At 45.3% G+C, this 25,357-nt stretch overlaps 1 protein-coding gene and 2 long non-coding RNA genes across 3 annotated transcripts; 2 read left to right on the top strand and 1 right to left on the bottom strand.

Moving 5' to 3' along the window:
- The first annotated feature begins 1,276 nt into the window (after positions 1–1,276).
- LOC147345124 (uncharacterized) lies at positions 1,277–25,357 on the top strand. Its single transcript, XR_015154558.1, has 2 exons — positions 1,277–1,534; positions 22,741–25,357. It is a non-coding gene; the product is annotated as an uncharacterized LOC147345124 (long non-coding RNA).
- On the bottom strand, positions 13,620–19,389 carry LOC147345126 (uncharacterized). Its single transcript, XM_086374937.1, has 3 exons — positions 18,841–19,389; positions 18,519–18,632; positions 13,620–16,543 (listed from the first exon to the last, which is right to left on the bottom strand). Exons 1-3 carry the CDS (start codon positions 19,043–19,045, stop codon positions 15,360–15,362), a joined length of 1,503 nt encoding a protein of 500 aa, XP_086231063.1. The 5' UTR covers positions 19,046–19,389; the 3' UTR covers positions 13,620–15,359.
- LOC147345125 (uncharacterized) lies at positions 19,429–22,521 on the top strand. The gene is made up of 2 exons (XR_015154557.1): positions 19,429–19,727; positions 22,254–22,521. It is a non-coding gene; the product is annotated as an uncharacterized LOC147345125 (long non-coding RNA).

Here is a 25,357-nt window from a genome sequence, read left to right as displayed (position 1 = left end):
CATTGCTTTCTCCGCCCAAGAGTGCTACTAGTCCTAATTTAGGTGTTCTCTTGGGCCATTGTGCTTCCCCGATAACTTCCGTGATATCAGGGCTTCCCTGATAACTCAGTTGGTAAAGAATCCGCCTGCAATGCAGGAAACCCCGGTTCGATTCCTGGGTCTGAAAGATCCCCTGGAGAAGAGCTAGACTACCCTTTCTAGTATTCTTGGACTTCCCTTTCTGGCTCAGCTGGTGAAGAATCCGCCTGCAATGTGGGAGACCTGGGTTCGATCCCTGGGTTGGGAAGATCCCCTGGAGAAGGGAAGGCTACCTATTCCAGCATTCTGGCTTGGAGAATTCCATGGATACAGTCCATAGGGTTGCAAAGAGTCGGACATGACAGCGACTTTCACTCACTTGGGTCACTGTACAGTGAGAAAGGAAGCTCTCTGGTGATGAGGTTCAGGGAGACACAGAAGGGCTCTGGAGAAGGGAATGTGTGCAAAGGATCGGAGTAGGGGAGGCGTTTATCTTTCTCTTGTCTCTGCTAACAGCAGGTGAGATCTGGATGCTGAGCTGGTACCGCTCCTTCCACAAGGGGTAGAAGCAGGGGTGGGCTCTGAACTACTTCCTAAAAGGGTCCCTGTGGCTCAGCTGGTAAAGAACCTGCCTGCAATCCTGGAGATCTGGGTTCGATCCCTGGGTTGGGAAGATCCCCTGGAGAAGGAAACGGCTACCCAACGCACTCCAGTATTCTGGCCTGGAGAATTCCATGGCCTGTATAGTTGTCTATGAGGTCGCAAAGAGTCGGACACAACTGAGCGACTTGCACTTCACTTCAAAGGGAAACACCGGGCTCCGATGAGAACCCGAGAGGAGAGCTGAGGACGCTTGCCCAGTGCCCCACACTTCCAACCCACTCGTCTCTGGGCACATCAGTCCTCCCCTCCCACAGAGTACTGCGTCCTCGCTGGGCCGCCGGGGCCGCAAGAAGCGCGGCCAGGAGGCTGTAAGTCTCCAGGTTCATGGCCCTTTGGGCAGACCGCAAGACACCTCAACTCCTCCGGGAATAAGTACCCAGCCACATCCACCGAACCTCCCGGCCCCTCGGTTGATTTCCCTCATCCGCTGGGTCCCGGCCTCCCAGGGCACATCTGCCACCTTCAACGGGACTGGGGGCAGCACCACGGGAAACTTCTGTGCTTCGCAGAGAGGCTTCTGGGAAATGTGGAAATGCTGTTAGCTGTTTCCGCCCGGCCTCAGAAAAAGGCCAGAGGGGCTCACAGACCCGCCCTTAACTAGGATGGCGCCTCTCGACGTCAACATCCGGGCTTTTTTCAATCCGTCCTCTACGTACCAGTAGACGAACCGGAAGGCTTAACCCTGGGTCGCCGTGAGAAGAAAAGACTCGGATTGGACTTTCTGGGGCGGTTTGTTTAAAAGGCCGACAGTACAGTAACGGCAGAGCTGAAGGTGGTCGGCATTGAAAGGCCGTGAGATTGCTCTTGATCTGGCTTTTCTGGCATCTAAAAGAGAGGTTCTAACGGAGTAAAGGTACTCCTTTCTGCTACTCTCTTGAGATCTCTTGAGGGTATCCGGGAAATGGAGGTGGGTAAAAGCCCAAGGGCAAGATTGAGGCGGGTTCTGGAGGTAAGGGAGTGGAGGGAGGCTTATCCCAACGCTGTGCCCTGGTACTCAGGCAGGGCTGGCTCCTTGGGCTGTGGAAATAGGTTCCTAACCTGTATTTGATCTGGCCCATGCTCCAAGGTCTCAGATGTCTCCCCTTTTACAGACACTGAAACTAAGGGACGGGGCAAGTGACTGCTCAAGGGGCAGCAGAGCTGGATTCCACAGTCCTTAGGTTGAACTTAATTTCAGCCAAGTGCTTAGGATAGCGCCTTGCACAAAGTAAGTACTCAATAAATAGGAGCTTATAGTTATTGTAATTATAACACTAACTGGACAGGACTCGATCTGAAAATCTGTGTTCAAATTACAGCTCATAAATGATTAATAACACTGGGGAATGAAGCAGACCATCTCTTAAAAGTTTTGTTCAGTTTCATATCAAGCTGGTGGAGGACACACCAAAACTACAACCACATATAGAACCGCTGTCTCTGAGAACTAACCTGAAGAGTAAGCCTCCTTCAGCAAAGGGCTAGAAACTATAAAAAAGAAAGATTTAGAACTTTTGAGTTCATTTACTGACACCAAAATACACTAGTGGAAACCAGCAGGAAGTCAGAGAAGGGAAAAAAACAGACCGGTGATCTGGGTGACAAGGGTATTAAAAGTCACCCAATCGGAACAGCAAAAAGGAAAGAGAATAAAACAAAACAAAAATAGGGCCCATGAGGTGTCCCAGCTGCTCCGGCAGGGGAAGGAGCAGCCGTGGGCAGGCAGACCAGCTTCCAGACTCCTCTCCCCACTCCCAGCATGTGCCCACTCTGCTGCCAGGGTGCCCCAGAGGAAGGTCAGCTGCTCATCGGGGGTGGGGAAGGAGGAGCCCAAGAGGAGACCTGGCAGGTTGTCAACTAAATCTACTGCCAAAGTGGAAACAAAGCCAAAGAAGGCAACAGGAAAGGATGAATCTTCAGATACAAAAGGGAAAAAGGGAGCAAAGGGAAAACAGGTGGAAATGGCCACCAAGAGACTAAAGATTTACCGGCATCAAATGGAGAGACTGAAAACAAGGAAAGAAAGAAGTTACGTGTGATTAATATCACACACCCTAGTCTATCAGTGGTCCCTGTCTACCTTCTCATACAATCCAGAGGAGTATTTTTATCAATTATTTTGTAAATGCAAAGTTTTTTAGTAGCTCTAGTGGTATTTTTAAGAAAGTAGAAATCCTACTTCATTTTTAAAGTGCAAGCACTTTTTTTTTTTATTGGAGCATAGTTGATTTACACTGTTGTGTTAGTTTCATGTGCACAGCAAAGTGACTTAGGTATACATATATCCGCTCTTTTTTTAGATTCTTTTCCTATATAGGGCTAAACCAGAGTATTGAGTGGTGTTCCCTGTACTATACTGTATACTGTGCTATTTATTTGATATATAGTATGTGTCTTTGTCAATCCCAGTTTATCCCTCCCTCCCCCCAACCGCTAATCATAAGGTTGATTTCTACATCTGTGACTCTATTTCTGTTTTGTAAGTTTATTTGTACCATTTTTTAAGATTCCACATGTAAGTGACATCATATGATATTTGTCTTTCTTTGACATTACTCAGTTTGACAATCTCTAGGTCCATCCATGTTGCTGCTATAAATAATTTTTATTTAAGAGTTGAAATTATTTGCTTTTTTTTTTTTTGGTACAACCAGAAAATACTATTATATTGAATTTGGGAAGCATATTAAATGGCAATTTGGAGTCAGTAGTGCATTTAATGTCTTAAACACTTTTTTTTTTTTGGCTGTGACACGCAGCATGAAGGATCTTAGTTCCCTGACTAGGGATCAAACCCATGCCCCCTGTGTTGGGAGCAAGGAGTCTTAGCCACTGGACTGCCAGGACAGTCTCATTGAACACTTTAAATTTCTTCTCTTTTCTCTGTTGTTTTTGGGTAGAATTGTTTCCCAAAGCAAACCACTCCTTGATCTTGGCTCTCTGGTCAGAATTTTGTGCACTCTGTAACATCTTGGGTCATGGTAGTCCAATTTTCCTAGTAACTTTGTTATGTGCTATGAACACTTGAAAAACTTGAGTATGTATTGTATATGATACTAAATTGTGAATTAGTGGGACTTATGAGGGACAGGGAGGCCTGGCGATTCATGGGGTCGACTGAACTGAACTGATGATGTAACAACATATCAACATTTGAAGATATTGATAGGTGTATCCTGTTAAGTAATATTCTATTGTATGTATGTACCACATCTACTCTACCCAGCCCGCTGTCAATGGACATTTAGGTTGCTTCCTCTGCTTCCATGTCTTAGCTGTTGTAAACAGTGCTGCAGTGAACATTGCAGTGCATGTATTTTTTCAGATCATGTTTTTCTCTGGAGATATGCCCATGAGTGGGATTGCAGGGTCATATGGTAGCTCTGTTTTTAGTTTTTTAAGGAACCTCCATACTGTTCTCCATAGTGGCTATACCAATTTACATTCCCACCAAAGGGTAGGAGGGTTCCCTTCTCTCCACACCCTCTCCAGTATTTATTGTCTGTGGCTTTTTTGATGATAGTCATTCTGGCTGATGTGAGGTGATAACCTCATTGTAGTTTTGATTTGCATTTCTCTAATAATTAGCAATGTTGAGCATCTTTTCATGTGCCTGTTGCCCATCTGTATGTCATCTTTGGAGAAATATCTACTTAGGTCTTCTGCCCATTTTTTGAGTGGGTTGTTCGTTTTAACTGTTAGATGTCATGAGATGTTTGTAAATTTTGGAGACTAATCCCTTATTGGTCATATAGGTGCTGTAGTAGTCTTCTAGGATCCTTGGTATTTCTGTGGAGTCAGTTGTAACTTCTTTTTCATTTCTAATTTCATTGATTTGAGTTCTCTCCCTTTTTTTTCTTGATGAGTCTGCCTAAAGGTTTATCAATTTTGTTTATCATTTCAGAGAACCAGCTTTTAGTTTCATTGATCTTTGCAGTTGTTTTCTTGGTCTCTATTTCATTTATTTCTGCTTTGATCTTTTTTATTTCTTTCCTTCTAACTTTAGGTTTTGTTTTTTCTTCTTTCTCTAGTTGTTTTAGGTGTAAGGTTATTTGAGATTTCTCTTTGTTTCTTGAAGTAAGGTAGTATTGCTGTAAACCTTCCTCTTCAAACAGCTTTGGCTGCATCTCATAGGTTTTGGACCCCTGTACTTTAATTTTCATTTATCTCTAGGTCTTTATTTCCTTTTTGATTTCTTCAGTGAAATCTATTGATTGTCTAGTGGCATATTGATTAGCCACAGTGTGCTTGTGCTGTAAAGTTTTTTTCTTGTAGTTTATATCTAATCTCATAGCATTGCGATCAGAAAAGATGCTTGGTATGATTTCAGTTTTCTTAAATTTACCAAAGCTTGCCTTGTGGTGCACCATGTGGTCAGTCCTGGAGAATGTTTCGTGTGCACTTGGGAAGAATGTGTAGTCTGCTGCTTTTGGATGAAATGCTCTTTAAATGTCATTTAAGTCCAGCTCTTCTAAAGTGTCACATAAGGCCTGTGTTTCCTTATTCATTTTTTGTCTGGATGATCTGTCCATTGGTGAAAGTGGGGTAGTCAAGTCCCCCACTATTATTGTGTTACTGTCGAGTTCTCCCTTTATGGTTGTTAGTATTTGCCTTACACACTGAGGTGCTCCTTTGTTGGGTGCGTGCGTGCGTGCTCAGTCGCTTTGGTTGTGTCAGACTCTTTGCGATCCTGTTGACTGTGACCCGCCAGGCTCCTCTGTCCATGGGATTCTCCAGGTGAGAATGCTAGAGTGAGTTATCATGCCCTCCTCCAGGGAATCTTCCTGACCCAGGGATCAAACCCTAATCTCCTGTGTCTCCTGCATTGGCAGGCAGGTTCTTTACCCACTAAGCCATGTGGGAAACCCATTCAGTTCAGTCACTCAGTCGTGTCCGACTCTGCGACCCCATGAACCACAGCACACAAGGCCTCCCTGTCCATCACCAACCCTCGGAGTTTACCTAAACTCATGTCCATTGAGTCCGTGATGCCATCCAACCATCTCATCCTCTGTCATCCCCTTCTCCTGCCTTCAATCTTTCCCAGCATCAGGGTCTTTTCCAATGAGTCAGCTCTTCGCATCAGGTGGCCAAAGGATTGGAGTTTCAACATCAGTCCTTCTAATGAACACTCAGGACTGATCTCCTTTAGGATGGACTGGTTGGATCTCCTTGCAGTCCCAGGGACTCTCAAGAGTCTTCTCCAACACCACAGTTCAAAAACATCAGTTCTTCAGTGCTCAGCTTTCTTTATGGTCCAACTCTCACATCCGTACATAACTGCTGGAAAACCCATAGCTTTGACTAGACAGACCTTTGTTGGCAAAGTAATGTCTCTGCTTTTTAATATGCTATCTAGGTTGGTCATAACTTTCCTTCCAAGGAGTAAGCGTCTTTTAATTTCATGGCTGCAATCACCATCTGCAGTGATTTTGGAGCCCCCCAAAATAAAGTCTGACACTGTTTCCACTGTTTCCCCATCTATTTCCCATGAAGTGATGGGACAAGATGCCATGATCCTAGTTTTCTGAATGTTGAGCTTTAAGCCAACTTTTTCACTCTCCTCTTTCACTCTCATCAAGAGGCTCTTTAGTTCCTCTTCACTTTCTGCCATAAGGATGGTGTCATCTGTATATCTGAGGTTATTGATATTTCTCCCAGCAATCTTGATTCCAGCTTGTGCTTCCTCCAGCCCAGCATTTCTCATGATGTACTCTGCATATAAGTTAAAGAAGCAGGGTGACAATATACAGCCTTGACATATTCCTTTTTTTATTTGGAACCAGTTTGTTGTTCCATGTCCAGTTCTAACTGTTGCTTCTTGACCTGCATACATATTTCTCAAGAGGCAAGTCAGGTGGTCTGGTATTCCCATCTCTTTCAGAATTTTCCAGTTTATCGTGATCCATACAGTCAAAGGCTTTGACATAGTCAGTAAAGCAGAAATAGATGTTTTTCTGGAACTCTCTTGCTTTTTCGATGAATCCAGCGGAAGTTGGCAATTTGACCTCTGGTTCCTGTGCCTTTTCTAAAACAAGCTTAAACATCTGGAAGTTCACGGTTCATGTATTGCTGAAGCCTGGCTTGGAGAGTTTTGAACTTTAATTTACTAGCGTGTGAGATGAGTGTAATTGTGCGGTAGTTTGAGCATTCTTGGCATTGCCTTTCTTTGGGATTGGAATAAAAACTGAGCTTTTCCAGTCCTGTGGCCACTGCTGAGTTTTCCAAATTTGCTGGCATACTGAGTGCAGCACTTTCACAGCATCATCTTTTAGGATTTGAAGTAGCTCAACTGGAATTCCATAACTGAAATTCCATCACCTCCACTAGCTTTGTTCGTAGTGATGCTTTCTAAGGCCCACTTGACTTCACATTCCAGGATGTCTGGCTCTAGGTCAGTGGTCACACCATCGTGATTATCTAGGTCGTGAAGATTCTTCTTTGTACAGTTCTTCTGTGTATTCTTGCCACCTCTTCTTAATATCTTCTGCTTCTGTGAGGTCCATACTATTTCTGTCCTTTATTGAGCCCATCTTTGCATGAAATGTTCCCTTGGTATCTCTAATTTTCTTGAAGAGATCTCTAGTCTTTCCCTTTCTGTTGTTTTCCTCTATTTCTTTGCATTGATCGCTGAGGAAGGCTTTCTTATCTCTCCTTGCTATTCTTTGGAACTCTGCATTCAGATGGGTGTATCTTTCCTTTTCTCCTTTGCTTTTCACTTCTATTCTTTTCTCAGCTATTTGTAAGGCCTCCTCAGACAGCCATTTTGCTTTTTTGCATTTCTTTTTCTTGGGGATGGTCTTGATCCCTGTCTCCTGTACAATGTCACGAACCTCTGTCCATAGCCGTGTTGGTGCATATATAATTGTTATATCTTCTTTCTGGATTGAACCCTTGATCATTACATGTAGTGTCGTTATTCCTCTTGAAATCTTAAGAAATCTAAGTGATAAAAGCAATCCTATCTTTAAAATTAGTGCGAGAATGTTGTTCATCAAAATTTGATTAGTTTTAGGTTATATTTATCATTTTTGCAGTATCATTGGGTTGTATTTTTCATGGAACATAAGGATGGAAGGAGCCTTAATGGTTTTTTTAGTGTAATTGTGCTTCTGCTTTGCTCTTTTTTTTACCATTGTTGATGAGGTACTGTTTTTCCCCTTGGTGGAGATAGTTTAGTACTTCAGTTATAGTATATTTTGCATGTAGTATATTGTTTATATTATATATCATCAGTAAATGTATATGTGTAAGTACACTATGATAATAGGGTTTTACGGTTATTGTATCTTGTCATTTATGGCAAATCATGTTCCAAGGTGACTCATTTGCTGCTGCTTCCTAGGTCAGGAACACTCTTACTGGTGATGGCATTTTTCTTGTGACAAAATGAGAGCAAGTCATTTTATGAGTTCAATGCATTAAATTCCATTCAATGAACATTTTTTGCATAGTGGCAAATTTGGATGTGGCATTTCTTCTATAAATGTCAAGGGTTAGATATTAGTAAACTCCCCTGATAGGAAAATTTGTGTTAGAGAAACTTAAGAGTGGACAGAGTGTAGAGGGGGCTTCCCAGATAGCTCAGTTGGTAAAGAATCCGCCTGCAATGCAGGAGACCCTGGTTCAATTCCTGGGTCGGGAAGATCCCCTGGAGAAGTGATAGGCTACCCACTCCAGTATTCCTGCCTGGAGAACCCCCACGGACAGAGGAGCCATGGGGTTGCAAAGAATCAGACACAACTGAGCGACTAAGCACATCCTGTTAAGGAAAACGTGCCTCTAAATTTCAAGCTAGAAAGTCACTGGAATAACTGTTCAGAAAAGAATCACAACTAAATGATTTTTTTAGATTTTTAGTATATACCTTAAGAATTGTGTACAAATTGAAACATCTGTGCACCGATCCTCAAAACAACCAGTAAAATCTCAATTATAGAAGAAAAGGAAACAAAACAAAAATGAGGGTAGTTTAAGGGACCATTGAGGGAACATCAAGCAGATGAACATTCGCATTAGAGAGGTCCCAGAAGGAGAGAGAAAGAAGGGACAGAAAACCTATTTGAAGAGATAATGGCTTAAAACTTCCCTAGTTTGGCAAAGAAACCAGACAACCAGGTCCAGAAAGCAGTGAGTCCCAAACACAATGTCCACAAAGAGACCCACACCAAGACATAGTTAAAATGTCAGAAGATCCCACATGCCTCATGGCCAAAAAACCAGAGTATAAACAACAGAAGTGGGCTTCCTGGTGGCTCAGTGTAAAGAATCCGCCTTCCAATGCAAGAGTCAGAGGTTTGGTCCCTGGGCCAGGAAGATCCCACATACCTTGGAGCAACTAAGCCCACAGCTATTCGGCTTGTGCTCCAGAGCCCGGGAGCTGCAACTCCTGGAGCCCGTGTGCCCTGAAACCTGTGCTCCGCAACAAGGGAGGCCACTCCAATGAGAGATCTGAGCACGGCAGCTAGAGAGTGGCCCCTATACCCCACAACTAGAGAAATTCCACAGAGCATGGAAGACCCAGCATAATCCCCCGCTAAAAAATTGTGATAGAGGGTTATCTTTCTTGTTTCTAGGGTGCTGACAGATTGATTCCTGTTTTAAGTGCTGGTTACTCAGATGTATTCAGTTTGTGAAAACTGAGCTGTACACTTGTGATATGTGAACTTATTTGTATGTGTATTATGCTTCAGTTTTTTAGCAAAAAAATCTGTTCTCTAGTGTTTTTCCCATCCCTTGAGGCAATTTCTATAACCAGTTTCTTGTGTCCTTCCTGAGTTATTTTAAGCATATAAAAGCTTACATCTTTTTTTTCACAAGTACCATATGAATCACACTTCACTGCTTTTTTTCCCTCTTTCACTTTATATCTCTTGTGAAGTGCTCAATTTCAGCACGTATGCTGCTGCTCCTGCTAAGTCGCTTCAGTCGTGTCCGACTCTGTGCGACCCCATAGATGGCAGCCCACCAGGCTCCCCTGTCCTTGGGATTCTCCAGGCAAGAACACTGGAGTGGGTTGCCATTTCCTTCTCCAATGCATGAAAGTGAAAAGTAAAAGGGAAGTCGCTCAGTCGTGTCCGACTCTAGCAACCCCATGGACTGCAGCCCACCAGGCTTCTCTGTCCATGGGATTTTCCAGGCAAAAGTACTGGAGTGGGGTGCCATTGCCTTCTCCTCAGCCCGTATAGTTCTGCTTTTTTTAATGGGTCTGGGAGCATCCTCCTAGCTCTGAATTCAAAAATTAGAGGTCTAAAAGAGAAGCAGTTCTCAAAGACATCATGCTGAATGACATAAGCCTTAGACAAAAGAATACATGTTCTGTGATACCAACTATATGAAGTTTAATATAATGGAAAATGAATGTATGGTTGGGACAAAATTATAACAGTAGTTGTCTCCGGTGGGGTGTGGTTGGGATTGGCTAAGTAAGGGCCTGAGGGAAATTTCTAGGATGGTAATGTTCTGTGTCTTGATAGGGGGTTGGGTTAGACAGATGGGTGCATTTGTCAACATCCAGCAAAATACACTTAAAATTTGTGCATTTTATGTAAGTTTGACTCAAAAATATGTAAAACAGATACTGAGCTCTAGTTGATGACATGCATGCTGAAATGTTTAGGGGCGAAGTGTACTGATGATGACAATGTCTTTGAAATGCATCAGAAAGTAAAACGGACTGGTAGAAAGATAGGTAGTTATGTGATAAAGAATAGAATAGTAAAATGCTAATGGGTAGAAAATAGGTGATGAGTATATGGGTGTTCACTGAAAAATTCTAAAAGTAAAATGTTGGGAGGAAAAGAGAAAGAGAAGCAAGCTGGGTATTGCCTGGACAAAACATGATTAACCATTTTAAAGTGTACAATCAGGCAGCATTTAGTGCATTCACAATGTTGTATAACCACCACGTCTCTAGTTTCAAAGCTTCATCACCATTGAGACTTTGATTTGGGGTTACATTTATTCCTAAGTATTCTTTTTATGCTATTGTAAATGGAGTTATCTTTTTGGATTGTTCATTGCAACTGATTTTTGTGTGTTGATTTTGTATCTTGAAACTTTGCTGAATTCATTTATTAGCTCTTAGTGTGTGTAATCTTTAGGGTTTTCTAGATATAAGATCATGTTGTCAGTGAATGGAGATAATTTTACTTCTTCCTTTGTAATTTGAATGCCTATTTCTTCTTCTTGCCTACTTGCTTTGCTTGAAACCTCTAATGTAATATTTACTAGAAGTGGCAAAAGCAGACATTGTTCCTAATTCCAGGGGAAAAACTTTTAGTCTTTCACCACTGAGTATGTTATTAGCCGTGGGTTTTTCATGTATGGTTTTTTATCATAGTTTCCTTCTGTTTCTTGTTCATTAAGTGTTTTTATTGTGAAAAGATGTGGAATTTTGTCATTCTTTTATTGCATTAATTGAGATGGTTTGGTTTTTTTTTCCTTCATTCTATTAAGGTGACATATCACATTGATTAATTTTTGTCTGTTGACACATTCTCAAATTCCAGGAATAAAACCCACTTGGTCATGGTATATAAACCTTTTAGTATACTGCTTTGGTTTGCTCATATTTTGTTCAAGATTTCTATGTCAATATTCACAAAGGATATTTGTAATTTTTTGTAGTGTCTTTGCCCGTCTTTGGTATCAGTGTAAAAGTTTTCAAAATATATGCTGGACGCAAATTCCATTTCAGATCTGTGATTGGCAAATACTTTCTCCCAGTCTATGGATTTTCACTCTCTTGAAGGTGTCCTTTGAAGCACAAAGTAGTTTTTAAAATTTGGGGTTTTGGCTGTGCTGCATGGCTTACGGGATCTTAGTTCCCCAACCCGTGACTGAACCCAGGCCACAGCAGTGAAAGCACTAAAGTCCTGACCACTGGACCACCAGGAAGCTCCCCCAATTTTGGTTTTGATGATCAGCTCATCAGTTTTTTCTTTTGTCACTTGTGCTTTTGGTGTCATAGCTTAGTAACCATTTCCCAATCCAGAATCACAAACATACTTATGTCTCCTTCAAAGTTTTATAGCTTTCACGTTTAGTTCTGGGGTTCATTTTGAGTTACTTTTTGTGTCTGATTAGAGGTCCAGCTTCTTCCTTATGATGTCCCAGGACCATTTGTTGAAAAGATTGAGACTTGAATTGTCTTGCACCTTTGTTGCAAATCAATTAATCCTAACTATTAGGGTTAATTTCTGGAAGAACATTTTCTCTTATTTAATAAAATTTCTCTCATTTGGATCTCTTAAGAATTAGAACCCTGAAAATTCTAGTTACTTTCCTTCTCCCATGCCCAGCCACCCTGGTAAACGGGTGCAGGTGTATTTGGTAAAGAGTAGGAAGACTTACAGCATGTCTTTGCCAATGTAACAAAGTCCTTCATCACAGGGACCCAGCCTCCTATCAAAAGGCCCCAGCTTTGGAATTGACACAAATCTGAGAATTTGTTGAAGACAGGGCCTTGCATTTTTGCACACTCAACAAGATGTGTAGCGACATGAGAGCCCCAAGGAGGAGCATTTCCTAACACTGGCTTTATGGCGTTCTTGTAAGAACTACAGACAGGAATGTATATAAAGTGCTTAACACAGTACACAGCACATCACAGATGCTCAACAAAGTAGCTAGAATACTAGGCAATGGGCCAAAGAATAAACAGTGGATACAGTGAATGTAGACTACTGTTTCAAGAAATTTAGCTGAAAACAGATTAGGACAGAGGCCAAGGGAAATTTATTATTTTTAAAGACAGATTTTAGTATGTTTATAGGTTGGTATGTATGTTCCAGAAAAGAGATTCTGAAACTAGGACTTCCCCGGTGGTCCAGGGGTCAAGACTCCACTCCCAGTGTAGGGGTCCCAGGTTCAATCCCTGGTCAGGGAACTAGAGCCTGCATGCACAACTGAAACCTGGTCTAGCCAAATAAATAATGAATTTTTTTTAAAGGTATGTTTGTACCTTAATAAAAAAACAAGACTCTGAAACTATAAAACTTAGAGAATAATAGATGGAGCAAAGTCCATGAGGGGGCAGAAGTAGAGGAAATCCAGGCATACCTGTATTGGGAAGCACTGTATGAGGGGCCTCCCCTGACAGCAAGTAAGAACAAGTGATCACACAGAACTTTTGGAGTGACAATAGAGTGGAATGTTACGGGAGTTCTTATTTGACACCCTGTTTTCTTAGTGAAAGAGAAGGCAGTCAGTGGTTTGGGACCTATGAAAGACAGTAATGTTGAAAGTTCAGTTGAGGATGGAGTGGAAAGGCTGGCTCCTCTCAGCAGCGTTGTAATTGTCTTCCTTCATAGCCCACACATAGGCATAAAGACAGATGGGAGATAGATCCATAATGGCATTGTAGATTAGTTCATTCTTTTGGTCACAAGTAACAAACTCTTAACTACCAGAAGCAGAAGAGAGAATTACTTGGAAGAATACTGGGATCAACAACTGACTACAGGGACTTTCCTGACGGTCCAGTGATTAAGAATCCAAGTTTCCACTGCAAGGGTCATGGGTTCAGTTCCTGGTCAGGGAATTAAGATCCCGAAAGCTATATGGCACAGCCAAAAACAAAAACTCTCCCACTGGCTATAGCTGGTTGAAGATCAACCAGCTGAAGTTGGGATCCTGGGACTGATGAGGTAAACCTAAGAACTTGTCTCATCTCAGCCCTCTACAGACCACATACTGGGATTGCCTACCAACAGCTCTGAAATTTTATGAGTTACAATTGAGGTCCAAAGAAATTTCTAAAATTCCTAGGAAAGGAAATAGTTGGGTTAGCCTGGTGATAAAAGTAGGTAAAAGAATCAGTTCTACAACAGAAGGTGAAGCAGAATTCTAATAGGTCTCTGCTAGGGAAGGGCAAGGTTTCCATCAGAACTATAAAAATGTCTCCTCAGTTAAGGAACTAGATTTATATTTTATAAACAATAATTCCACAAGGAACATAGTCACTCATCAGACATTTTAATGAATCCCAATCTGATACGACCTCTGCTTTGGGGGTAGCCCATCAATCCAAGAAGAAACAGTTACAATTCAACTTGCTAAAAACCAGAACAGAGGTAATTACAAACACTCTGCCCCAGCCACACATCCCTGGGGCTGATGGCAGAAGAAATGAGGGAAGAAGCAATGGGCAGGAGGATGACCAACTCCAAGGTTTGGACTATACATCATGTTTGGAAATTCCAATTTGGTGCAGCTCCCCAAGGCCAAGTGGTAGGCCTTGTTTATTTAATTCAGTAAAGTTTTACTGAGTACCTACTTAGGGATGGGTGCCATGAAGGCATATCAAAGGTTAAAACATGTTGCTGCTGCCATATGGAGCTTCTGTGAGGGAGGCAGGGATGAACATAACTTGATGACTAGACTTCTGCTTCATATTCAATTACCTAACTTTCTAACTTCCCTGAATGGCCTCGCCTCATTTCATGAAAGATGCTGACAGAGGAATCAAAAGAAGGTTCTGTACTAGTGTCTCCTTATTCTCATGAGACTTAGGGGGGGAGCGAGACCCAGTTCCCAAGAAATTCAAATCCACCAGATAAAGTACAAGCTGGTCCTGGTTTTACTTCTTGCTGCTAGACCACAGTTCCCCCACCCTGCTTTTCCTTAAAATCAGTCTCCCAAAACTCACTGTGCTTATGTCCCAGACCTACCTTGAACCAAACTTCCAAATGCAGAATGCAGAAGACTTAGCTTCACAGCACGTGGTTTAAAAAGAAAAAGCTTAGATATATAGGTGTCTGCAACCCAATAAAGCCCTGGTACACTGTCACCACCTCCAAATCCAGTACAATCTAGACCTCTTCAAACAAGTACAGACCAAGGGGGTATAGTGCACACTATGATGCTGGCTTATTTTGTATGACTTTTTAAAAAAGACATCAAAAAACCAGCACCTGCCTGGGGAGAGATCACGTGTGGGAACTGAAAGCCTGTCTTTTAGGAATGATTGACCAAATTAATGCTATTTAACCTGAAAACAGGGAGGCCTGGCATGCTGCGATTCATGGGGTTGCAAAGAGTCAGACACGACTGAGCAACTGAACTGAACCTGAAAACATGGAAACGTATCTGTGATTAAGTTTTCTGAAGGGCTGCCACGTAGATCAAGTTTTAAACATATTCTGGACAAGGCTTCCAGGGAAGGAGAATGTAGTACTTAAGGGCCTTCTAAAAGTCAGAGCTATGCCACAGTGAAAGGACCCGCCTTGTGAGGTAGAGAGCTGCATTAAGGGAGGTTTTAAAGGGCAGATCACTTGGCAGGAATACTGTCAAAAGGGGGCTAAACCAAGTTTGTTTCAAACCTAGCAAGGAAGAAGAGGCAGAGGAGGGGGAAGATCTTGCACCCCATGAATGGGATCCTCCTGACTGCATGCACAAACTAGAAAACACAGCCCCTAAATTAGATGGGGAGAACCTTTAGCCTGATACCCCACACACAAGTCCTTTAGGACAGGGCAGGTTGAAAAATTTTTACTGCATAATGTCCCCTCTCGTCACTGAGGCTGTCTGTTCTAGACGCAGGTATTAAGGCAGCCAGCATGGTAGAATACACTAAACTTCAGCTCTGTGTAGCAACAGGGTTTTAGTTCTGACTCTGACCTGTATGATCAGGGGGCTCCTTCCCTTTTCTGGGCCCCCTCCATGAAGTGAAATGAACTTACACAGTCCCTCCCCTTCTAAAGGGCCTGGCCTTTCTGGCTAGGCGCCCCTATGGCAGATCTAGGGCCACAGTTCTGGACGCCGGGGATACACTTGTGGACCGCCAGAGACCACCTCTGGCGGAAGCAGCGGCCACACTCCAGGCAGGGGAAGGGCTTCTCCCCCGTGTGCAGGAGCTGATGCTGAGCCAAGTGGCTCCACTGGGCAAAGCGCTTGGAGCACAGGTCGCAGGCGTAGGGCCGCTCGCCCGAGTGGACGCGCCGGTGACTGGCCAGCAGTGAGGGGTAGGCGAATCGGCGACCACAGTCATCACACGCGTGCAACTTCTCCTTCTCCTTCGTGTGCGTGCTGCGGTGGATGGCGAGGGAGCCGCTCCGTCGGAAGGCGCGGCCGCAGTCCGGGCAGGGGTACGGCTTCTCTCCCGTGTGCAAGAGCTGGTGCTGGAGCAGCGTGCTGCGCTGCGAGAAGCGGGCTTCGCAGTGCTCACAGGCGTAGGGACGTTCCCCAGAGTGTACCCGCTGGTGACTGACCAGGCGAGAGGATGACGAGAAGCGCCGCTCGCAGTCTGGGCATGGGTAGGGCTTCTCGCCCGTGTGGATGCGCTGGTGGATGACCAGGGCGGTGCGCTGACGGAAGCGCCGGTTGCATTCCAGGCAGGGGTAGGGCTTCTCTCCGGTGTGTGTGCGCTGGTGGATGGCGAGCAGGGAGGGGTAGGCGAAGCGACGCCCGCAGCTGGGGCACTGGTGGGGTTTTTCACCCGTGTGCGTGGTCCGGTGATTGGCCAAGGACCGACTCCTCCGGAAGCAGCGGCCACAGTCAGGACAGTGGTAGGGCTTCTCGCCTGTGTGGATGACCTGGTGCTGGGAGAGGTTCTTGCGCTGGGAGAACCGCTTGCCACACTGGTCACAAACGTAGGGACACTCCCCAGAGTGTGCCCGCCGATGACTGACCAGCAGGGACGGGTAGGAAAAGCGGCGTCCACAGTCTGGGCAAGGGTAAGGCTTTTTCAGATTCTGGGCACACTTGTGCCTCTGCAGGGCTGGGTGATCGGGAAAGGTACAACCACAGTCAGGGCAGATGGGACTTCCTGAGGTCTGCCGGGGAATCAGGCGGGGTTTGCTGGGCCGCCGGCCACGCTTCCCCTTTCGGGGTGCCTCCTTAGGCGGGAATACTTCCTTCTCTTCATTCTTCTTTCTGGTTTCTATATGGACACAAAGGAGAAATTAACAAATACTGGGCTTCTACTCTTTCCTACTAGTGTTACAGGTTATAAAACAATCAGACTCAACGCCATCTTCAAGGAGTGTCAGTGACACAGACAACCAACTAAGTGAGACATACTGCTCCAGAATATGGAGGGTATTACCGAAGCCCCTAATCCAGCTTGGAGAAGTCAGGGAAGGTTTCTTGGAAAGATTAAGCTGACTATAAAAACTAAACAATTTTTGAAGAGGTTAAATTTAAGGCAGGAAATGAAAACAAATGAGGTATGATCTGGCAGTAACTAGGTCATAAGGCCCTCTAAGTCCATGCTTCTCAAATTTTATTGTGATCCTAATCATTTGGAGGGTTTAATGAAACACATTAGGGCTTCGCAAGTGACACAGTGGTAAAGCTGCCTGCTAATGCAGGAAATTCAGGAGATGAGGGTTCAATTCCCAGGTTGGGAAGAATCCCTTAGAGGAGGAAATGAAAACCGAATCCAGTATTCTTGTCTGGAGGATCCCATGGACAGAGTAGCTTTGTGGGCTACAGTCCATGGAGTCGCAGAGTTGGACATGACTCAGCGACTGAGCATGCAGGCATGAAAGAGACTGCTGGGCCCTACTCCCAGTTTGGGATTCAGCAGGTCTAAGGTGGGGCCTGGGATTCTGCATTTTCTAATACACTCCCAAGTGATGCTGCTGCTGCTGGTGGTTGTCTGAGACCACACTCTGAGAACCAAACCTAAATATACAGCCAAATCAACTGGGGCCACTAAAAATACACACACACATACACATCTATATAAGTATATGAATAGTTCTGGGATAGGGTCCAGAAATGTGTATTTTCACCAAATTCCCCAATTGACTTACATATAACTACCAACCATTTGACAACTGCCTTGGCAAAAACTGAAAAGTTTTTTTTTTTTTTTAACTGAAAAGTTTTAAGCAAGGAAGTATGTCAGAACTTAGAAAAATCCCTGCTCTTAGAGAACCTGGCAAAGAGACTCCAGCCCAGAGTTGCATCTGCCCCTGTAGGTGGATCTGGGCTCCTTCTACCTGAATGGCCTTAATCAGAGCCTTGCTTCATCCTAAGGGCTAAAGATTCCTGCACTGATCAGGGTCACTCGGCCAGAAGGGCAAAAAGAGGCCAGTGCACGCCAGACCACTCTTCCCCATTGGATCCTTTCAATCCACACCTGGAAAACTCAGAGCTATAGGCTCTCTCAGTGTTAGCTGCTCAGTCCTGTCTGACCTTGCAACTCCATGAACCACAGTCCACCAGGCTCTTCTGTCCACTGATTTCTCCAAGCAAAAATACTGGAGTGGGGTGCCATGCCCTTGTCCAGGGAATCTTCCTGACCCAGGGACTGAACCTGGGTCTCCTGCATTGCAGGCAGATTCTTTACCTTCAGAGCTTCCAGGGAAGCCCTACAGGCTCTCTTGGAGCCCAATTTAAAACAGGCTGGAGGCAGAGTCCTGGGAAGGAGGCAAGAGGGTGGTGGAGGTGGAGGTTTAGTTGCTCAGTCATGTCTGACTCTTTGCGACTCCATGGACCGTAGCCGACCAGGCTCCTATGTCCATAGGATTCTCCAGGCAAGAATACTGGAATGGAGAGCCATTTCCTTCTCCAGGTGATCTTCCTGACCCAGGGATCCAACCAGGATCTCCTGCATTGGCAGGTGGGTTCTTTACCACTGAGCCACCTGGGAAGCCCCAAGAGGGTGGTAACTCTTTTTAAAAGTTCACTGATCCATTTACACAACAGACAACTGCATGTGGTCAGTTTAGAAATTGACAACAGGGACTGGACACCATCACAGAGACAAAAACCCTGAAGTTGTGAAAATAAATACAGTAAATGGAGCATTCCAGCTGGGGTCATAGCTACCACCCCTCGGCACCGAAATACTCTGGACTGAGTCATCATTAGAGGCTGCAAGCCCTCCAGAGGCATTTTTCACTCACTTCTTTGGACTGCTACCCCTTTTGGGCACTCCTGTGGATCCAGGGCAGCCGTTTCCCAATCATCGGTATTTCGTTCCAACCAGGAGATGAGGGCTGGTTTGGGACCTGCGCACCCTGGGGGAAGGAGAACCAGTCAGGCCCAGCTCATACACAATGCTGGGTAGATTGATTTACCCGGTGGCATCATCTGCCCAGCCCCCGTCCTCCTCCCCTGACAACCTGGTAGCAGGCCAGGACCCTGGACTTCTACACTCCCTGCCTCCTCCCACCCCCAGCTCCTCCATCCCTTCGGGCCGCGGAAGCAGACTGGGCCGGGCCTCACCGAGCGCGCCCAGGTGGCCGTAGGTCTCCTGCATCACGTCCCGGTATAGGGCCCTCTGCGCGGGCCGCAGACACCCCCATTCCTCCCGGGAGAAGTACAAGGCCACGTCCCCGAACTTCACCGCCCTCGGTCTCCTTCCCCTTCTCCGGCCGGGTCTGGCCTCTCCTGGTCCCCGCGCGGGAAGCGGAGCCGAAGGCCGCGCCATTGGACCCGAGAAGCTGGCACCACGGCCTTGCCCGTCCCAGCGTCGGCCCCTGGGGGCTGGAGGGGCCGGGGATTTGGGAGCCCCCGCCGGACCCGTGCGGAGCGTTCTGGGGAGGCCCGGCGGGAACCGGAATCAGCCGCCTGCGGGGCTAACGGAAACCTTTCGCTGTTATTCAGGAAACTCCTGCCCGAACTTGGATGAAAGGCACCGGAAGATGCCTTCGGGGAAAATGGCGGCGCCGCTACTGCACCGCCTTTGCCTGAGACACAGGCAGCTTCCAGCTATCGATTTTATTGACCGGAGCGCCATGCGGGCTGCCTAACCTCTTTGCCCTCAAGTGTGATGGCGCTGCGATTGGGCTTCACGCCCTTCCCCCCCCCCCGTTCCACGTGCTCATTGGGCGGCGGCCGAAGATCGAGCATTCTGATTGGGTGATGCCGAAAGCGGCCTGTTTGAACGAAGCCAACGGAAGCGTAAGGGCAGAAAAGCTGGACCCTCGGGTCGGGTGACTGCCAGGAGTCGTGAGACAGAAAGGGCCGAACCCGTCGGGGTCAGGAACGGCCCCTGTTCCCTAGAGGTGCAGCCCAGCTGAGGGAAGGAAGAATTTCAGCGACGGAGCCACTCTGGCCAACCGGGGGCCGCGATTTCCCTGGGTTGTCTTTCCTGGCTTTCTCTTCCGATAGTGAGTTAGTTCCTTATTGCCCTTTGGGGAAGGGGATTAATGTTAGTGTTTCCTGTGCGCAGGTACCACGCCCAACATATTACACATTTCAACTTATTTTGTGCTACTTCTGTGTGAAGTGATGGTTATCATCCTGGTTTTACCGATGAGGAAAAACTCAGAGGGTACTTGCTAGTAAGCAGAAGGAACAAAGATTTTGTGGTACTGAAGAAAAACGCACCAGCCTAAAACTTGAGAGTTGAGTTTTATTCAAGGACCTTAACTGAGGACTATATTCTCTCCGATAGCTCTGAGGAACTGCTCCGAGGAAGGAGCCAGTATATATAACAGATTTTGGAAACATTTTTGGAAATAATATTTCCACAAAAAAAATGTGTTGGAAATATACCCATTATATATATGTGTAATTATAAAATCAAAAGATTATTGCTGATCACAAAAAAACCCCGACATTTCAAATTAATGATATTGTGCTTTTCTCTGTTGGAAGAGCATCGGAACGTGTTGAAATTGTTCTTTAGATGTGCAACTTATTGTAACTATCTAGCCCAGTACCTAAAGAATAGAATGTTTCCTGTATTTTTCTGTCTTGAATTCCCCTCAGGGTGCCCCTTAGGACAGGGGCAGGGGGACTTGGCGGTTTTAGTGGCTGATGGCTTGATGGTGGGCAACATTTGCGGTTTATTCATTCATTCGTTATTCATTTATTCATGCTAACATTGTGGCATGAATAGCAGGATATCTTCCCTCTCCATAGGGCCCCGCCCTCTTGGTGGGCCCCCCCCCCCCCCCCCCCCCCCCGCCATGCTTGTGAGATCTCAGTTCCGCCATCAGGGATTGAACTCTAGCCACACAAGCGAGAGCCTGGAATCCTAACCCCTTGGCCACCAGGGAACTCCCAATACAGGGCCCACCCCACCCCCCATACAGGGCCCCCTCTTGGTCATAAATTCAAGTAAGGTTTAAGAGGCATTTCATGATCAATTTGTCCCATGGCACCAGGAATTTTCATTCCTAGGTCAGAGGAGGATTTTATTGATCAGCCACCCAATGTGCTATTTTTGGAATAGGACCAGGAAATGTTTTCCCCTGTTGCTTCTTCATACCTAGAGTCACACTGTTACAATTATTTAATATAGAGTTATATATATATATATGATCAATTGCCTCAAGACATTTAGCCACCATTAATTCTGTTGGAGGCCTGGTTATACATTAGGTAATGCAAGAGGCAACAATCTTATAGATAGGCTATAAGTAATACAGCTAGTACTACTAATAAGATTATAGTACAGCAGAGAAACAGGGCTTCCCTTGTGGCTCTGTCAGGAAAGAATCTGCCTGCAATGAGGGAGACCTGGGTTCAATCCCTGGGTTGGGAAGATCCGCTTGAAGAGGACATGGCAACCCACTCCAGTATTCTTGCCTAGAGAATCCCCATGGACAGAGGAGCCTAATGGGCTGCAGTCCATGGGGTTGCAAAGAATGGAACACGACTGAGCAACTAAGCACAGCACAGCAGAGAGACACAAAGCATACATGATTTGAAAACAACAAAAAGAGAACAAATTTCAATGATTAGTATAGCTAGTTGTGATTTGGTTATAAGAAGCCATCAAGTCCAGAGGTGAACTAGCTATGCTCAGTCACTCAGTTGTGTCCAACTGTTGTGACCCCATGGACTGTAACCCGACAGGCTCCTCTGTTCATGGAATTCTCCAAGCAAGAATACTGGAGTGGGTTGCCATTTCCTATTTCAGGGGATCTTCCCGACCCTGGGATCAAGCCCCCATCTTGTGCATCTCCTGCATTGGCAGGCAGATTCTTAACCACTGTGCCACCAAAAACAGTATAGCAGTTCCTCCGAAATTGAAAAATAGAATTTATTACCTAGCAACTCCACTTTGAGTATATACTCCAAAGAAGTCAAAGCAGGGTCTTAAGGAGATATTTATGCACACACGTGTTTATAGCAGCATTATCCACAATAGTCAAGAGGTGGTAGCAACCCAAGTATCTGTGGACCAATGAATGGATAATGAAAATGTGGTGTTTACAAACAATGGAATATTAACCAGTCTTAAAAAATTAAGAAATTATGCAACATGCTACAACTTGGATGAAACTTGAGGACATTATACTAAGTGAAATAAAGCAGTCACAAAATGATAAATACTGTATGGCTGCACTTACATGAAGTATCTAAAGTAGCCAGTTTCATAGAAACAAAGTAGCATGGTGGTTGGGTGATTATCATGGGCTGAGGCCCTGGGAATAGGAAGGTGTTTTTTTTTTTCTTTTTTTTCCCTCTTCTTGTTTTCTTTTTTGTCATTCTAGTGGGGTTATAGAAAGGATTATATACCATGATTGGATGGGAGTTAGCCCAGGGGTGCAAGGTTGACATGACATCTGAAAATTAATTCATGTAATACATCATGTGTCAATAAAATAAAGACAAAGACCACAGAGTCATCTTAACAGATGTGCAAAAAGAATTTGACAAAATCTTTTACATTTCCTTTACAGGCAGTGTCCAGAAAAGGCACATCTACAGAGACCAAAAGCAGATTAGTGGTTGCCAGGAGCTGAGGGAGGAGAGAATGAGGAGTGATGGCTGAGGAGTTTCTTTCAGGGGTTATGAAAATGTGCTTAGTTGATTGTGGTGATGGTTTCATAACTCTAAATATACCAAAAAAAAAAAAAAACCCCACAACCATTGAATTGTACAGTTTAAACGGGTGAATTATATGGTGTGTGAATAATATCTCAATAAAGCCGTTAAAAAAAAAAAAAACACTATGTCTTGCCTGGAGAATCCCAGGGACGGGGGAGCCTGGTGGGCTGCCGTCTCTGGGGTCGCACAGAGACACGACTGAAGCGACTTAGCAGCAGCAGCAGTCACAGACATAGCAATATGATCGTGGTAAATAATTATAAAAGGCTTCCTAGACACTCTAGGACAGCCCCTCCCCAAGCTTCAGCTCACTGCGCCCTCTTTTCCTCTCCCCTTCAGGCATTTTGCCCGGTTTGAGTAATCCGCTTCTGCGGCTCTCGTCTAAGAACTCGCTTAATTAGGTACGCTGTGAATAGACGAATAACAAGCAAAAATAGGCACAGGGAGGAGACCACGAAAGACCCTCACAGAGCGCCCCCAGGTGGCCGTAGGTCTCTGCATCACTTTCGGTAAAGAGCCTTCTGCGCCTCAGATTTCACTTCTCCAAGAAATACTCGGCCGCGGCGGTAAAGCTTCACAGCTCACAGCCTCCTCGGCGAGATCCAGGCTTTGGGCTTCAAGTGCGGAACGGTGCTGGTACGGCGCTTGAATTCTTCCAGTCCCCAAGTCCTGGATGCCCCAATCCAAGGGCCACTCTCTTTTCCGAGCCAAGGAGCACTGCCCTGCTAGACCCAGCGTCTGAGTCGGCCCGGATCTGGCTACGCATGGGGCCAAGCTGCGGCCAAAACAGAGGAATCATAGCGTCGTGGGTCACTCTAGGACTCAAGAGTGAACAAAGGTATCGGAAAATGCCCTAAGAGAATATGGCGGCGACTGCCTTCATAACCATCATTCAAATACAGTCGGAAGCTAGTCATTCGTTTCCTTCAGATGATCTTATCAAATAAGAGCCAGGTCCAAATATTTAGCTCCAGCTTTTAAAACTCCTAACCCCTCATTGGTGCTTGCGGAGATTAGCTTGAAGACGTGTCTTCTGACAACGCCCAGTGATTGGACTGTTTACATCACTGAAATAACGAAGTCCACGCTGATTGGCCTCCTGGGCCAGCCTCCAGGACGCTGTTGCTAGGTAACGCCTGACAGGGGGCTGGGTTCGCAGATCTGCAGCAGGCGTCCCCAGGAGGTTACTATGCAGGGAGCCCGCACTGGTCAGCGCCCTCTGGGAGATTCTACGTCGACTCTTTCTGTTCTGCTGACCCCCAAGGCCTCAGAGAGTGCGTCCTGACAGCAAAATGAACTGGGTTCCTGTCCTGAGAGATGCCAGTTTTATGGAACTGAGCACCTTTATGGAATTTCTACATTGTTCCAGGTGCAAAACAGCCTTCTCATTAGAATCATCTAACCCTGAGCAATGCTCCATGTGAGGGCAGGGAGTGTGGTCCCTGTTAAAGACTCTTTGCAACCCCAAGGACTGTAGCCTTCCAGACCCCTCCGTCCATGGGATTTTCCAGGCAAGAGTACTGGAGTGGGTTGCCATTTCCTTCTTCAGGGGATCTTCCCAACCTAGGGATCGAACCCAGGTCTCCCGCATTGCAGGTGGACGCTTTACCATCTGAGCCACCACGGAAGCCCTATTTAAGAATAAAAAGATTAAAAAAAAAAAGAACATTGAGACTGGGTGACTGGTACCCAGGTCTCTCTGGCTCCAAGTCCAGTGCTCTTTCTGACCTAATCACTAGGGCTTTTCCTTCTGAGACATCTTGGCCCTGAGACTGTCCATTTCTTGACAGTCTTGGCATAAAGTCCCTGACACACTAGCTGGACTTCAGTGACTTACAGAAGAGCCCTCTTCCCTTTTCTCCACCGCTCTGAGAGCTGAGTGGGTAAAGTCAGAATTTAGTTTTTGTTGCTCCTGAGCATCTAATAACTATAGTGTAACAAGAAAAACAACCCACACCATGTGCCAGCAACTGTGCAATTTGGTGGTTTAGTCTCTAAGTTGTGTCCGACTCTTGCGACCCCATGGACTTTCGGAATGGGGGCGTTCAAGCGCAGTCGAGTAAGAACCTGTTTACTGTAACATTTGTGTGTGCTATGTCGCTTCAGTCGTGTCTGACTCTTTGCGACCCCATGGACTATATAGCCCACCAGGCTCCTCTATCCATGGGATTCTCCAGGCAGGAGAATACAGGAGTGGGTTGCCATTTCCTTCTCCAGGGGATCTTCCCGACCCAGGGATTAAACCTACGCTTCCTGCGGCTCCTGCCTTGCAGGCACATTCTTTACCGCTGAGGCACCAGGGAAGCCCAACATTGCTAAATTAAGGACAAGCAATAGAATCCAATGTATCTGATTTTTAAGCCCATGTATCCTAACCATTCTCCTGTACAGCTACTCCTGGCACAGCAGTTTCTCAAAAATATTGAAATAATGGGAAAAAAATTATTTGTTTTCCCCTTCTTACTGGCTACTGGGCTACATCTACATTTTCATCATCTGTCCACCTAGGACAAATTCATGCCAACCAGGCTGTTGTCCTATTGTTCTGCTAAAGCAATTCTCTCCAAGTCCTGCCAACCTCTTTGTTAAAACACTCTGCCACTTTCCTCCAGGGGCTTCTGAATCCCTTTTTGTTTTGTTGGTTTTATTTTTCAGCTCATCTTTCTGTCTTGTTACACCCTGTATTTTTAATAGGCATTTTTAAAGTTTCAGGCATCCAACTGCAGTTGAGAAATCCTCCTCTAGGCCTGCACATCTAACTGGCTGCTAAATATTTTCACGTATTTGTTGAGTCGAGAGAGCTTGTTGTTTTTCCTAAACATTTTAGTTGATTATTCAACTACACTTCATTCGCGTTGCTAGTATATCAGATGTAAAATCCTGTTATCCTAGTCCTTCCTTCTCATGGCTTTTCCCTGCCCGTTCCAGTCTATTCTGTATCCTATAGCTTAGGATA

Source organism: Bos grunniens, chromosome 25, assembly GCF_055505025.1.
Source record: "Bos grunniens cultivar Pamir isolate PY7600 chromosome 25, Bosgru_T2T1.0, whole genome shotgun sequence".
NCBI classification, from domain to species: Eukaryota; Metazoa; Chordata; class Mammalia; order Artiodactyla; family Bovidae; genus Bos; species Bos grunniens.
This window is presented reverse-complemented; position numbering and strand designations above follow the sequence as displayed.